Source organism: Pyrus communis, chromosome 15 (assembly GCF_041283825.1).
Source record: "Pyrus communis isolate YQ-2024b chromosome 15, ASM4128382v1, whole genome shotgun sequence".
Classification (NCBI taxonomy): domain Eukaryota; kingdom Viridiplantae; phylum Streptophyta; class Magnoliopsida; order Rosales; family Rosaceae; genus Pyrus; species Pyrus communis.
Window position 1 is genome coordinate 41,162,136 of NC_142579.1, and position 14,625 is coordinate 41,176,760.

Below are 14,625 nucleotides of genomic sequence, written 5' to 3' on the forward strand. Positions count from 1 at the left end.
GCATTATTTTAACGTGGAACCAATTGGGGTCCTTGTCAAAAAGGGACTTAATTAAAAAGTAGGGATATGGTCAGAAGATTAAAATAGGTAATTAATATGAGAGGGTAGGGAGATGGTGTTATGAGACAAACTCATGGAATATAACTCAAGGAATAATATGGCAATGGCCCCAAGCATTTGACAACATTGCAAATGAACCCGTAGAGAGACATGTTGACCGGATATTCCCCTCAATACTTCCAACAAGATGAGGATTGAGGATATATATGTGATCATGATTCATCGAGGTGTGTGTGTGATCATGTACTTTTAATTAAGTTTAATTAATTAATTTAATACTAAAATAATTAGAGAGAAGAAATACAAAATTTTCTGTTCTTCGAGAATCTCGAGCGCATCAGGCGCTGACCGTGGCTTCGAAAACTATTAACAAATGATTAACGTTTTCTAGTCATCTTGTTGTTTCTGTAATCACGATTAATAAACTAATTAAACAAATCGTATAATAAAGAATAGGAAAAGTCATGGGTTTTTGAGTTGAAAGTAATATTATAATATTAAGCATAAAAGACCAATGGAAGAGAACAAACAAAGAGCCCATTGCCCAGACAAAGTCACGTCCATATGTCACGTGACCGGAAGCCATGTTGACGCCGAGGAATATGGTCTCTGAGATGAGTTTTGCGTATTTTTCTAATTTTAATTTTGTGGCATTCCACGCGCGGGTGGGGCTCGACAGATGGGTTTTGGCCAAGGAATACTTGGACACGGAGAGGGAATATTGGGGACGATCGAAGACCGTGTATCGGACAGATACTAGTCCTTGAAATTATCATCCTCACCTTCATCCACTTCCTTGTACACGCTCTCGTTTCCACACGCGCTGGTCCTTGCTTACATTGAAGCACTATATTGTGAAGCACACACTAGGGTTTCACTTCCTTTCCATCTAATTATGATAACGATTTTTTTCCGTGAATATGTCATAACAGCAAATGATTATGTTTTCAATCAATGTTTAATGATCATCATGACATTAAAAAACCAATCAGGTTGTGATTGTTTAATTATTCATATACATTGAATCAATATTAGTTTAATAACAAACTATAGTTAACGTAATACTTATTCATAATGTGCGATGCGCTCTTTAGACGATAATTGAGAAAACGGTACCATTTATGAGGCTATGACATGTACAACGAAAATTGTTAGTCACAAGTATATATAAACAAGAAAATGCACTTTATTTGACACAATGTGACACTCAAAAGGAAATCACATTAATTTTAGAGAAAAAAGACTAGAATCCATTAAAAGCATGAGGAAATATTAAAGATTGGATGAATAATATGAAACATAACAACCCTAACTCATAATAAGTTGGTTACATACCCTATCTCAATTCTCAATCTAAATGGAAACAAAAATGAAAATAACCAAATTTCGAAAGTATCCTTAAAAGTTTTATCTAGTAAACGAAGAAACTTAGTATAAAAAACTTATAGCTCAAGGAAAAACAGTGCTTTAAACGCAAGAACCGTTCTCATCTTCAATCCCAGCTTATTACGGTCTAAATAGGAGCTCAAAATCCAAATTTGCAATGCTTAAATCTTGCTAACAATTTTGCATTTGTCGAACTGTTCTTGAATTCGCTCCATCATGTTTTATGCTTCACTAATGCAATCCTAATAAGGAGGGAGGTGATTGAACTAAAGTACATGTGGAGCGCGTGGCATAAGGAATGTTTGAAAACCTTGAATACTTAGAAATGCATGTGGGTCTGCGACCCTGGTGTCGCCGGACACCCCAGCCACTCTGACACCTCCTCTATGCTTCATCAGAGCGGCCTGAGGTGTGCAAAAGGTGCCACCGCACAAGATCCCTGATTTAGAAGGGTCTCTAAATTTTCATTACATGTATACAAATGTATATAAAATAGATTAGATGCAAAAGACAATCTTATCTGTGGTTATAGCGCTAACGGTTTAGCTCTTCTTCCTTATAGCCCATGTCCTGGATTCAAATCCTTGTGATATTGCTTTGCTATTTTAAGCTTTTGCAAATTTGTAAACTTAAAAAAGGAGATAACAAAAACGCATCCAACGTGTATCGAACTCATGACCTTTAAAGGTAAGGAAAAAAAACCTAGCTGATCAAACAACTTATTTTTGTTGCAATAACTTTAATATTTTAGCTTTATAGATGAAAAAAATTGAAAAAAATAATAATAAAGAAATATAACATTAAAAAAAAATGAAAGGCCTCCATCCAAGTTTTGCTCAGGGCCGATCCTGTGCTTCATACTCATCTTCAATTCAATTCAACTCAACTCATCTATATATGCGCGCGCGTGTGTGCTCATTTATATTCCATTCCCTTCTTCATCATTTCGTTATTTCTAATTAGCTATGATTTAATCATATAGTGAACTAACTAATTAGCTTAATTAAAAAAATAAAGTAGTTAGCTAAGGTATTTGTTCATGGGGTTCGCACGCGTACAACTCGATTATGATCGACAAACTGGTATTGCCCACTTGGACCAGCGACTATATATTGTTCAAATTAAACTGGTTTCAAATATATTATGAGGGAGAATTGGCAGAGGCTGCAGCACCAGATCAGCTGGCAATTAATGTATATATAGTCGGTTTGATTGAGTTGATTAAGTAAGAGTTAGGGTTGGCCTTAGGCCCTTAGCCTTGGAAACAAAAAACTATTGTGCGATACAACCAGTTCATATAGTGAAAAACGAGTTTTACATTGATTATTTTTTGGATAATGCTAGGGAGATCAAAATTTTAAATTAAATTTTGTAAACCAAATGATGTGGATATTGATGAGTACAACAATATATTTTACACTAAGACGAGGTGAAGTTCGGCTAAGCCATGCAATGAGTAACCTAATTTGGTATCGAATTTGCCATCCACGAGATTCGGACCTAAGACCTCTCACTTACAAGTGAAGAGGAATACCACCAAACCATAGTACTAAGTATCTGTTGGATTATTACTTAAGTGTGATTAACGTGCTTATTTCCTATTAATAACACATCATTTAATTTAGAAATTTAGTTTCCCTTAACCTTCATTACTCTTATATATTCTTATTTTCTAGTCAAAACGAATCCACTAGGACTAAGAGAAAAAGGGTTTAGTTTTCGAGTTACGAGCGTCTCGGATCGGAGAATTCAAATCTGAAATCATGAAGTATACTCATATGCATGCCTCAAAACTTTGATCAGAACCAACAAATTGCACCCCGTAATGGAAGCTAAAGATGACCCTCAAGTGGTGATAATACTCACCATCTTATTTATTAATGTTGAATGAATTTAAATTTTGAATTTTAAAATTTTTATTTATTTACTATACATATTTCAAAATTTAAACTCATATACAGTGGTGAGTATCACCATTTCTTGACGGTGGTGAGAAACATATTCCCTTCTATAATTGTTAATTGTCACGTCTGGAAGAAAGAAAACGAATAAGGGCATAGCTGGAGTTTTGAACGGTGGATAATCTAAGGGCTGCAGTACTGGTCAGTCAATCCTCGTTCATGAATAAAATGGAAATATTCTAGTTTAAGGAAAATATTAAAATTCAACGAGAATTATACCTGATAGTAACAAAAAGAGTAAGTAGCGTATTTAAACAGGTCGCGATCCATCCATACATACATAACATCCATCAAAACCTAGAGAGAGAGAGAGAGAGAGAGAGAGAGAGAGAGAGAGAGAGAGAGAGAGTCAATTCCGTTTCCGATATTCCATTGAACAGTGCCCCATTTGTTTTCTCGAATTCCAACCATTCCCTGTCCCTGCAGAAACCTCCATTATATCCCGGCACCTCCTTTTCATTCTCTACCATAAAAAACATAAACCAAAATACCAAAAGACCAGGCTTCTCTCTCTCTCTGGCTCTCTCTAGCTGTAGAAACTGGAAAGCAGGAAAGGTCTCTGATCCCTCTGCACTCTCTCTTAAATACACAACTTCCCCTTTTCACTAACTTTTCCTGCATCCCTTCATCCCAAAAAAACTCTCTCACTTTCTCCATTTCCCTCTCTCTCTCTCTCCCCCTCTCTGACTAGTTGTTTGATCCTACTTAAAAAAGCCTATCTCCGGCTACCTACTTACTAATTTATATGTCTGATCACTTCCTCAACCCCAATGCAAATCATAAGGCACTCATGACCCTATAATTATCATACCTCTCAATCCTTTTTCCTTCATATTATTAATTTCCACATTTCTCCCTCTCTTTCCTGTTTGCTATAGGAATCTCTCTTATTGTTCCTCACCATTGTCACTCATTTTTCTCCCTGTGTACCTCATGAGTCCAAATCCTAGCATGATGAAAAAAATTTCTTTACCCTTGCCTGATCTCTCTTTACAGATCAGCCCTCCATCATCTGCGGATGATCTTCCATACGATATCGGAGTAACGAGAAAAGCACTTTACAGTACAGACAGGAGCTCAGCCACCGACTCCGGCACCAGCGGAAGCGATTTGAGTCAGGAACATGGCTTCTATCACCTTGAAAGGAGTGGCAGTTACAATCGTGCTTCGGCGGTTGAGGAGCCAAAGTTGAGTTTAGGGTTTGATGAAGGGAAAGATCATCATCACCATATGGCTAGTCCTCCTCCACGAGCCCTCCAAATGCCAAGAAACTTCAACAGTAATCATTACTTCAACCACCACCACCCTCAAATCTACGGCCACGAGTTCAAGAGAAGCGCGAGAACGGTTGGTGGTGTGAAAAGAAGCATCAGAGCTCCAAGAATGCGGTGGACTACAACCCTCCATGCCCATTTCGTTCATGCAGTGCAGCTTCTTGGCGGCCATGAAAGTAATCGACAAATCTTTTTAATTTCTACACATTTCTATTTAATTTCCAAGAACAATTAATTACAAGTTATACTGGGAGAAAGTGAATCAAACCCCTTGCAAAAAATTAAGATAAAACCCCTTGAAAACAGTTAATTATTAAAGTTATTTCAATGCTAATTCTTGTTTCTTATGTAATTGGTAAATTAATTAAATTAAAAATATGACTGCAGGAGCAACGCCAAAATCTGTGTTAGAGTTGATGAATGTGAAGGATCTAACCCTTGCTCACGTGAAGAGTCACTTGCAGGTGGGCTATATCATCACTGCTTACTCATGTGTCCTCAATCTTCTTTTAATTGTTTGATTTCAAACATACAAATAATGAAATTGGTCCTTCTTTGTAATTTTTCAAAGAGTTGTTATATCAATGTACCTTTTAACATATTTGTATTTTTACAATATGGGTATGATTCATTTGTAGTGGGGGGTAGAGAACAAAAGGGTGAGGACAAAAAAGCATCTAGGGGGGGTACTTGCAGAAAATGTGGACCTTTTCTAATTTTTCATCTTCTCTAATTTTTTTCTTCTATTTTTCGTTTGGGTGTTTTCATGCAGATGTATAGAACAGTGAAGAGCACTGACAATAAAGGAACAGGTAATTAGATTTTCGATCCGGCCCTCTCATCTTACAAGGACCCATATTATTGTTTATTTATCTTTCCATTATCTCTTTGTTTGGGAGCTTGGGGTGATCTGAGTGGGACTTCGATCACTTGATCCACTGTGTCCTCCCAAACTAAAACAAAAAAAATGGTTGAGGGCCGGGATATAACTGCACTGACGTTCAGTAGTTGTTAGGTAGCCAGTCCACTTGAATTATTTGCTCGGTGTCTGATAAATCCAGGGCATTGGCTCAATCTATTATAAATGTTGCAGGTCATGAAGGGCAAACAGACATGGGTTTGAGTCAAAATCCAGGAATCAATCCAGCACTTCAAGTCAATGGACAATTATCTTGTGAAGCTAATGCTAATAGGTGAGTTCTCTAGTTTTAATTTGTTTTTCTTGTACAAAACACTAAGTTAAGCGTATAAGGTCAGTTTAAGTGGTGATTAAGCACGAAATAGTGAGTTAGAATTAGAATAAATTCATAGTTCAGGTCAGACCAATAAGCAAAATCCTTCGCATTAATTACTTGGTTAATAAGTGGTATTAGTAAATGATTGCAAATGTTAACATACATGCACGAATTTTTACAAGCTAGTACTCTTGGAGATGGAATTTCTTTTGGTCCAACATGGTGGCTGTCTGTCTTTGTTAATGGTGTAGAAAAATATTTATTGCTGAAGTCTCAAAGCACTATGAATTTGATGAACACGGAGTTAATTAGCTAGGGTTTTTATGGGGAATGTAGGTATTACGTCTGTCCTTTAGAACGATCTCCACATCTCACATCCGTTGGATTGTGAATGCGTATTAGATATGATCCCAATGTGTACCAAAAGTCAAGGAAATTCACTGCAAATCTCAACGCTGTTGAAATCCGACGGTTGTGATATTTGACACAAATCACAAAGAATCAAAGACCTTGGATAGATTAGCTAGCTAGGGGTAGGCATGTCCAACCACTTGGCCACATCGATGCATTTTGTTGACTCCATTATGTATGGCAGGGAGAAATAATGCTGTTGTTGCACAGGACGTCTGAGTCCTGCTCTTCTTAGAATCTCAGTTGCTAGATCTCAGTTGCCGGTAACAAAGTGGCTTGACATGCATTTTGTTGATTGCGTTAGGTAGGGCAAAGTCACATTTTCTTACCCATAAAAGTAAAACAGATAAGGGCCTTTAATTTTACAATTATTGTGTATATGTTTTTTCTATAACACAACATATATCGGAAATTACTTTGATTTAAGCAAAGAACGATTTAAACTTAAATTTATGAGAACAAAAATATTGTTCTAACTAACTGACATAAGTCATATTTGTGTGATTATGTTTGATGACTAACAATATAATTTTGTGTGCAGAGGTTTGTGGCCTTCTTTGACGGAGATCACAAATGGGAGCTCTAATTTAAGACATGGACATGGTTTGACATATTCTCATTCTCCACCATCAAATGGCACCAAGGTATGCAAAAATAATCACAATTACTATATCAAAATTTTACAAGAAATTTGTGTATATGTGTGTGTGTGTCTTTATATATAACATTTTATTTATATTTGATATATAGGTGAAAGAAGAGGATTCAGGCCGCCGTCATGTGTATGCTCAAAGCCTGAAGGAAGGGCCGACGCTGGATTGTAGTTCCTTGGCATCGTCGGATATGTACCTTAATCTAGAGTTCACTCTTGGAAGGCCAAGTGCCGAGTGGACTGTGCTCAATAACCTCAACCTTCAAATGACTTGACCGTAGCTAGCTAATTAAGCTTTAAAATTAATCAAGTGTTACTTAATTAAACACTAGAGTTAATATATGTTAATTTGCCTCTTAATTTTTAGGCAGACGTCGAGAAAGAAAATATCTAATGTGCAATATCAATCACTTCATGTAACTTTCGATTCCATGTTTAATTTTGGGAGAAATTAGGTTCACATTCTTCTTTTTGTTACTCCATTAATTAAAATCCTATTCATTTTCAATTTTTTATCAAGGTCCTTGGTATTAATAACATCATTAATTATTTGAATAATAAAATATTTTTATTTTTAAAATATATTCCTTTAGTGTTAAAAATGTTACAATTAGTATATATATATTTATGGCTAAATTTTTTATCATATATTTTTATTTTTAGTTTGTACCTATTTTTAATTTGCAAATATTTTTTAATTTGTACCAATTTTCTTTTCATTTTTTATTTGTACCCATATATTAGTTTCTTTTTGTGCCCATATTTTTTAAAGTTTTATTTGTGTTTGTACCCATGTGTACACTTTCACGTGACATTGTATATTTAATCAATGATAGAAAAATTACATATTGTATATTTATGTTTTATGCCTAAACTATGTATCATATATTTATATTTTTAGTTTGTACCCACTTTTAATTTGCAACATTTTTTTTTTAATTTGTAGTATTTTCTTTTTAGTTTTATTTTGTACCCATGTATTAAAATATTTTTTAAAAATTCATTTGTACTCATAATTTTTTAATCTTTTATATGTACCCTAATTTATTTATAATGTACCCATTCTTCTTTATTAATGTACCACTTTGTTATATGTGAAATGTACCAATTTTTTTTAACACTATGGATATATTCTTTTGCCATTTATTGTTTCTTATTTTTGCATAGTTTTTATTCATTTATTCAATCAAAATGTTTGAATTTTTTTATTGTAACCGTTTCTAATAGTATTAATATGAGGGATTTTAAATTTATAGGATTATAAATCTCATAAAATATCAAACAATTAATGTTAAAACTATAAAAATATAAATATTAATAGTAATATAATGAGGTGTACAAGGTTAAGGGACTTTGATCAAACTTTGAATACTATTAAGGTTTTAATCAAATAATGTTAAGGATTAGAGACCGCATCCAAAGTATCCCTTAATTTTGTCTCTTTTTAACCAGAAACTTAAGAGGGAAATGCATGGTATAACATAAATTATGTAATTTATCCTTAGTTACATGCAACTCTTTGTTGGAGCCCACTCCTAAAATAATGCATCAAATTTTACCTGGACAAGTGATCACTCTAATTAAAGCAATCGAACCTTGACATACTCTCAAGGACATAAGCCGATTATCTAGTCATGGTGCCTTCATACAAGTTGGTTTGGAACTTTTCCTTCTTTACAAGAACACCTCCATGGAATTCGGGGATGGTTACTAGGAGGAGTCTCTATCATGGATTTCTTAGTTGAGTTCGATAAGGTATCATTATAAGATTTTAAGCGCCATGGAGATGGACTACCCTTAAAGTAATTAATAAATAAGAAAGTTGAAGATCCACCATAAAACCAATTGTCCTCACATTCTCACAGTAATGAACCTAAACCAAATATACAATAAGTCATTTATCAAATACTTTTGTTTATTAAAAAAGACCAAGCTAGTCCTAAGGTTGAAAGATGAAGCCAACCCCTAATCTCACCCGAGGCATTTTGTCATACAACCCAACCCCTAATAATATGTGATTAAGTTGGAAAAATATTGGTGATGTTGATGGTGGATAATACTAAACCTAAAAGTTCATCAAGACAATGAGGCTCGCCTAGGTCAACTCACTTCTATCCTTAACGCCTAGCACAATTAATTGTCCTTCCACTCTGCCTATCTTCTTGTGGTGTTATAACTATAAGGGAGACCTCTCTTCGCATACTGACCATCCAGTTAGTTTCACTTATGGGGATAATCTAAGAACATGGGGCGTAAGAGCTGACATTGATTATTAACATGCTTTTCCAACTCATATCTTCCTACCTCTAATCACATGAGTTCTATGTAATTTTGGTGAGGATGTAATTAAGGAGTTGTCCTGCATCAAAGTTCTCAAAAATCTGAGATTTTTAAGCAATTGGGTCACTCATACTCGTTTTGGGGTGGAACCCAGATGATTTCTTTTGGGTGAACGGGTGGAACCCCAGATTAGCTCGTGGTTTCAAAAGCATTATTGATACACTTAAAGCAGTTTGTGAGGATGTTGAGAATTGTTTCAAATCGGAAACATGTTCGGTTTCATAAGTATGTACTTTGTTTCAAATTGGGAGCCTGAATTATCCCAATGTCGGGCCCTGCATGTCAAGTTATATAAGCCGAGAAGAGATCCTCTTCGGATCTCTTCCACTAAGGTCATCGGATCAAGTGATCTGGACCTTTGAAATTTCATCCAATGACTCACCTGTTTTGATACTTTAAAAGCTATAATAATTTTTTACCATTGGATGAAATTTCAAAAGTTCGGATCACTTGATCCAATGGCCTTGGTGGAAGAGATCCGTAGAGAATCTCTTCCCATATAAGCCTACATGATTATATCAACAAAGGGCCCCCATAAGATTTAAAAATGTCTGACCAAAAAGAAATCGTAGTTAAAAGGCCACCGACGACCGAGTGAAAAGATTGAAATGAAGATATGAAGAAAAATAAGCGTGATGGAATAAGTCAATGGAAAATTGTGAAATGCGGTTCCGTGCATGATGCGGCCCCTCTTTTGCTCAGAAAATGGGCATGGAGTCTGGACGAAACTACAGACAGAGATCGAGATTACGATTTCTGAATTAAGCACCACCACCAACGCCAAGTCAGGTGAATTATTGAACTTATGTATGTTCAGTATTATTGACTTTGTTCATCATTTCAGTCTGAATTTTCGCTTCTATCGTTTTCTGATTTCACTCCATTTGGACCTCTATGTTTTCATGAATTTATGTTTAGTTTTGCGGTCGTGAGTTGGGGAGTTTAGTTAGCTTCCGCTATACAGTCTTTGAAAAAATTGCTTTGCTGTAGTCCACGTCCAATTACAAGTAATATCGCATACATGTTGGATATGAATTTGCTTTACTTTGAATCTTGTCACCATTGTACTATCCATAATATGCTCATTTTGCATTGATTTTGGACATTTCACCCTTAAATCTTTTAGAACTTACAATTTTGAAATTAATACTTCAAACTCAATAATTTAAAAGAAAAATAAACACCGGGCTTATTATTTGTCTTTAGAATAGAGAATTTATAACTAAAAATTAATTAAAGCATGACAAGCAGATACATCAGCAATTCTCTTCCTTGTTTAGCTATTGAATGATATTTTATAAACTTATATGGTAGTTGGTTTGTTGCTTTTAATTTACAATTGTATTTTGAGTAGTTTATTGGCACTAACCATTTGCTCTGTTCGATGTTATTATCAATAAATCATTTTCCCACATTCGAATCTCAAATTAAAAATTACTAAGATTTGCTCCCCCTATACATTTTAACACCAATTTGATGGATGGTTTATTTAATAGTTAAGAAGATTGTCCGTAAGCACATGTAAAGTTCTTTTTTTATTTTATTTTTTATTTTTAGGTGAGATTGATACTCTTAACTCGTCTTCTCATGTGTGACGAATTTTTAAGTTTAACACATGGATAACAGAAATTGGAAGACATAGAGCACGTGTGGGTGTCAAGCTTCACACGCGGAACACCTTACTCTAATACCATTAAAAAAATTGAAGTTTCACTATAAAATCAAACTTTGTTAGATGATAAAAGTTCAAAACAAAATGATAAAAGTCTTCACTCAATAAAGTGGTTTAACAGTTTGATTTCCGATCGATCCTGCCAGCTGCACCTATAAGAGCAATTCCATCCATTTCCAAGGGCAAGGGCGAGGGCTTCTCAGTTGCCCTTTAACTTCAGAAACCACCTCGAGCGGGTTAAAAGAAGGATGGCAATTCGTGGGCCACAAAAGCCCGCCCAATTGCCCCTAATCAAGCCCGGCCTTCCGCCAGCCACGTTCTGCTATATGTTATTTCTGGCGCGTGTAATACCGTGCATCTCGGTGAGTGGGCCAACAACTTCTGGTATCGTGCGACTCGCTGCAGCAGCTTCAACTAAAGAACCCAAGAACCTTATGATCTGGACTTTTATTTAACGGTAAAAAAAAAAAAGTGATAAAGTTACGATTATGCCACATGGCACATTGTGGTGCGTCAGATTTTATTATAAGAAAAATCAAACTGTCAGGATTAATCTAACCGCTAAAAATAAAAAAAAAATATAAATATCCAACCACTTTCTTCATTAGCCTTTTATTTTTAATTAATTATATTTGTTGTAAAGCTATACTTTGCTTTGTATTTGAAATTAAATCATTGGAGTTAGGTATGAAATTTTATTTTTTAAAGAATAAACTTACAAAAGTTCACATGTACAAGACATTAAAAAAAAAATTGTGAATATTAATCGCCTTGTCAAATGGGTGGAGTGGGACAAAGACAATTACTTTGCAAAGGGACAATTGCCTTGGCTTGCTTTGTCCTTGCCGTTCTCCAACTAGTATTTAAAATATCAGTATCCGTGAAAATATCAACAAATATATCGATATCAATATTGGTTGCTTTTGATTAAAATAATGAAAATTTAAAATAAAACTTTAAGGTTGTCAAACATTAGTTTGGACGAAATAAGAGTTTCTCAGATATTTAACAGATATGTCAGAAATATCAGTAATATCTATCGATTTTAACCTAAACTTAAAATTCTTCTGATATAAGATAAAGTTTAGACTTCATCCTTTATTTCTATATATGTCTCAAATTTTTTATTTTATTTTATATTTTCTTAGAAATATCGATCATATAAAAGAAATTTTAAATGCTATCTCCATTTGCTCTATGCTTTTCCATATTTTAAATGGTGATCAGCTCTCCACGTGAGTCATCAAAATTTCAGCCACGAATCTTATGTTTCCGTATCTCAAAGTCTAAGTTCGTAGGTAACTGAAGGTAACCATACTACAATAATTGAATATGTCTATTCTGAAGTGATAACTGGTCCTTCCAGAAGTTAATTAGTGAATTGTGATGTGATGTAAAGACATTATTACTGATGGATACAATTTACAAACAAACACTACATTGATAAAGAAGTTGTACGATTAGCCAATCTCCAAAAAGCCACAGATAACTGATCCTTCCAGCAACAATGGAATTCCATCTCCCATACCTAAATACTGCCATAGCTGGAATCCTTGCCATACTTGTGCTTTCCTACTTGATCATAAACAGGAAGTCTAGAGCTGCTGCCTCGCTTCCCAAAGCACCGAAGGTTGTGGGTGGATGGCCTCTGTTAGGGCACATCCACTTGTTGGCAGGACCCGAGCTTCCCCATATACTTTTGGGAGGCTTGGTGGACAAGTATGGACCGGTTTTTTCCATAAATGTGGGCCTCAACTCAGCCCTTGTGGTAAATTGTTGGGAGGCGGCGAAGGAGTGCTTCACCACCAATGACTTGGCTGTTTCCTCCCGTCCCAAAATCGTAGGCGTTGAACACTTGAGCTACAACGGAGCCTTGGTGGCGTATAGCCCCTATGGTCCGTATTGGCGTGAAATACGGAAAATAGCAACCCACGAGCTACTCTCAAACAGCAGGCTGGAGCTGCTCAAACATGTTCGAGTGTCCGAAGTAGAGATGAGCTTGAAAGAGTTGTACAAGCTGTGGATCAAAAGAAAAGGAGGCTCAGGAGAAATTTTGGTGGAGATGAAGGAGTGGTTCGGGGATTTGACACTAAATGTGGTGTTTCGAATGGTTGCTGGAAAGCGTTACTTCAACGTTATGAATGGTAGTTTGAGCGACGAAAAGAAGGCGCGGCGGTGCCAAAACGTCATAAGGGATATGTTTCACTACATGGGATTGTTTGTGTTAGGGGATGCTGTTCCGTGGCTTAGGCGGCTAGATATAGGTGGGCACGAGAAAGCGATGAGAAGAACAGCGAAAGAGCTAGATCGTATTGTTGTGGAATGGTTGGAGGAGCACAAGCAGAGAAGAACTCAAGGCCAAGAGCAGGATTTCATGGATGTAATGCTTTCAATCCTCAATGGAGCAGATGTTGTAGGATTTGACGCTGATACAGTCAATAAAGCGACATGTTTGGTATGTAGATACATATTCTCTAAATTAATTTGAATGATAACATTGAATTCATATCTATAAATTGCAATTATCAGTTTTTAAATTGTATAGAGCATCCTAATTGAAATTATAATGTTTCAGGCCGTGATTGCTGGGGGCAGTGACACACCCATGGTGACTATGACATGGGCACTCTCGCTACTTTTGAACAACCGTCACACCTTGGTGAAAGCTCAAGAAGAACTAGACAAGCATGTTGGGAGAGGAAGGCTAGTGAATGAATCAGACATCAGTAACCTGGAGTACTTGCAAGCCATCTTCAAAGAAACGCTGCGTATGTACCCACCGGCACCACTCTCTGGCATAAGAAAATTCAGCGAGGACTGCACAATAGGAGGATACCATGTCCCAAAGGACACTTGGTTGATGATGAACCTATGGAAGATCCAGAGTGACCCCCGGGTTTGGGTTGATCCGATGGAGTTTAAGCCGGAGAGATTTCTTACCACCCACAAGGATATCGATGTGAAGGGTCACAATTTTCAGCTCATTCCCTTTGGTGGTGGTAGACGAATATGCCCTGGAATGGGTTTTGCTCTTCAAGTCATACAGTTAACCCTGGCTAGTTTTTTGCATGCTTATGACATCTCAACTCCAGAAAATGCAGTTGTTGATATGACTGGGAGCCTGGGGCTATCGAACGTGAAATCCACCCCACTTCGAGTCCTCGTCAAACCTCGCTTATCTGAAAATGTTTATGGATAATAATAATAAACGTCAATAATGCAAACTATATATGATATTTGTGGTGTAAAATGTGACTCATAATGCGTTCTATTTTTTCAGACTTAAACCCATTAATTAGAGTCCAACTAAACAAATTTCCTTAACAAGCTTGATATATCAGTTTTTATAATCTTCGTATTCCTAAAATACCCTCATAGAATGTAACGTGCATTTGGTTTGACTTATGATTAATAATTAATTGTTGCATTTTATTGTTTTCAATGCAATTAAATGTCAACTAACCTATTATTTGATTAGGCTTCTTTTCTCATATTTTTTTTTTTTACCAACAATCACCAAGGGGTAATATAAATAAAAATATTATGGTGTTTTCCGTTTGAAACATAGACAAATAATTTGTGTCAAAAAAATTATATAAAATAATGTATCTATTTTTTTTCTTTTCATAGGAAA

The 14,625-nt window shown here is 35.7% G+C and overlaps 2 protein-coding genes across 2 annotated transcripts; both read left to right on the forward strand.

Moving 5' to 3' along the window:
* Positions 1-3,685: 3,685 nt before the first annotated feature.
* Positions 3,686-7,487, forward strand: LOC137716241 (putative transcription factor KAN4). The gene is made up of 6 exons (XM_068455669.2): positions 3,686-4,857; positions 5,069-5,145; positions 5,454-5,493; positions 5,775-5,874; positions 6,869-6,971; positions 7,078-7,487. The coding sequence occupies exons 1-6, from the start codon at positions 4,341-4,343 to the stop codon at positions 7,252-7,254; spliced, it is 1,014 nt and encodes a 337-aa protein (XP_068311770.1). The 5' UTR covers positions 3,686-4,340; the 3' UTR covers positions 7,255-7,487.
* A 4,859-nt stretch (positions 7,488-12,346) lies between these two features.
* LOC137743793 (cytochrome P450 CYP82D47) lies at positions 12,347-14,278 on the forward strand. Its single transcript, XM_068483734.2, has 2 exons — positions 12,347-13,446; positions 13,567-14,278. Exons 1-2 carry the CDS (start codon positions 12,499-12,501, stop codon positions 14,188-14,190), a joined length of 1,572 nt encoding a protein of 523 aa, XP_068339835.1. The 5' UTR covers positions 12,347-12,498; the 3' UTR covers positions 14,191-14,278.
* The last annotated feature ends 347 nt before the right edge of the window (positions 14,279-14,625 follow it).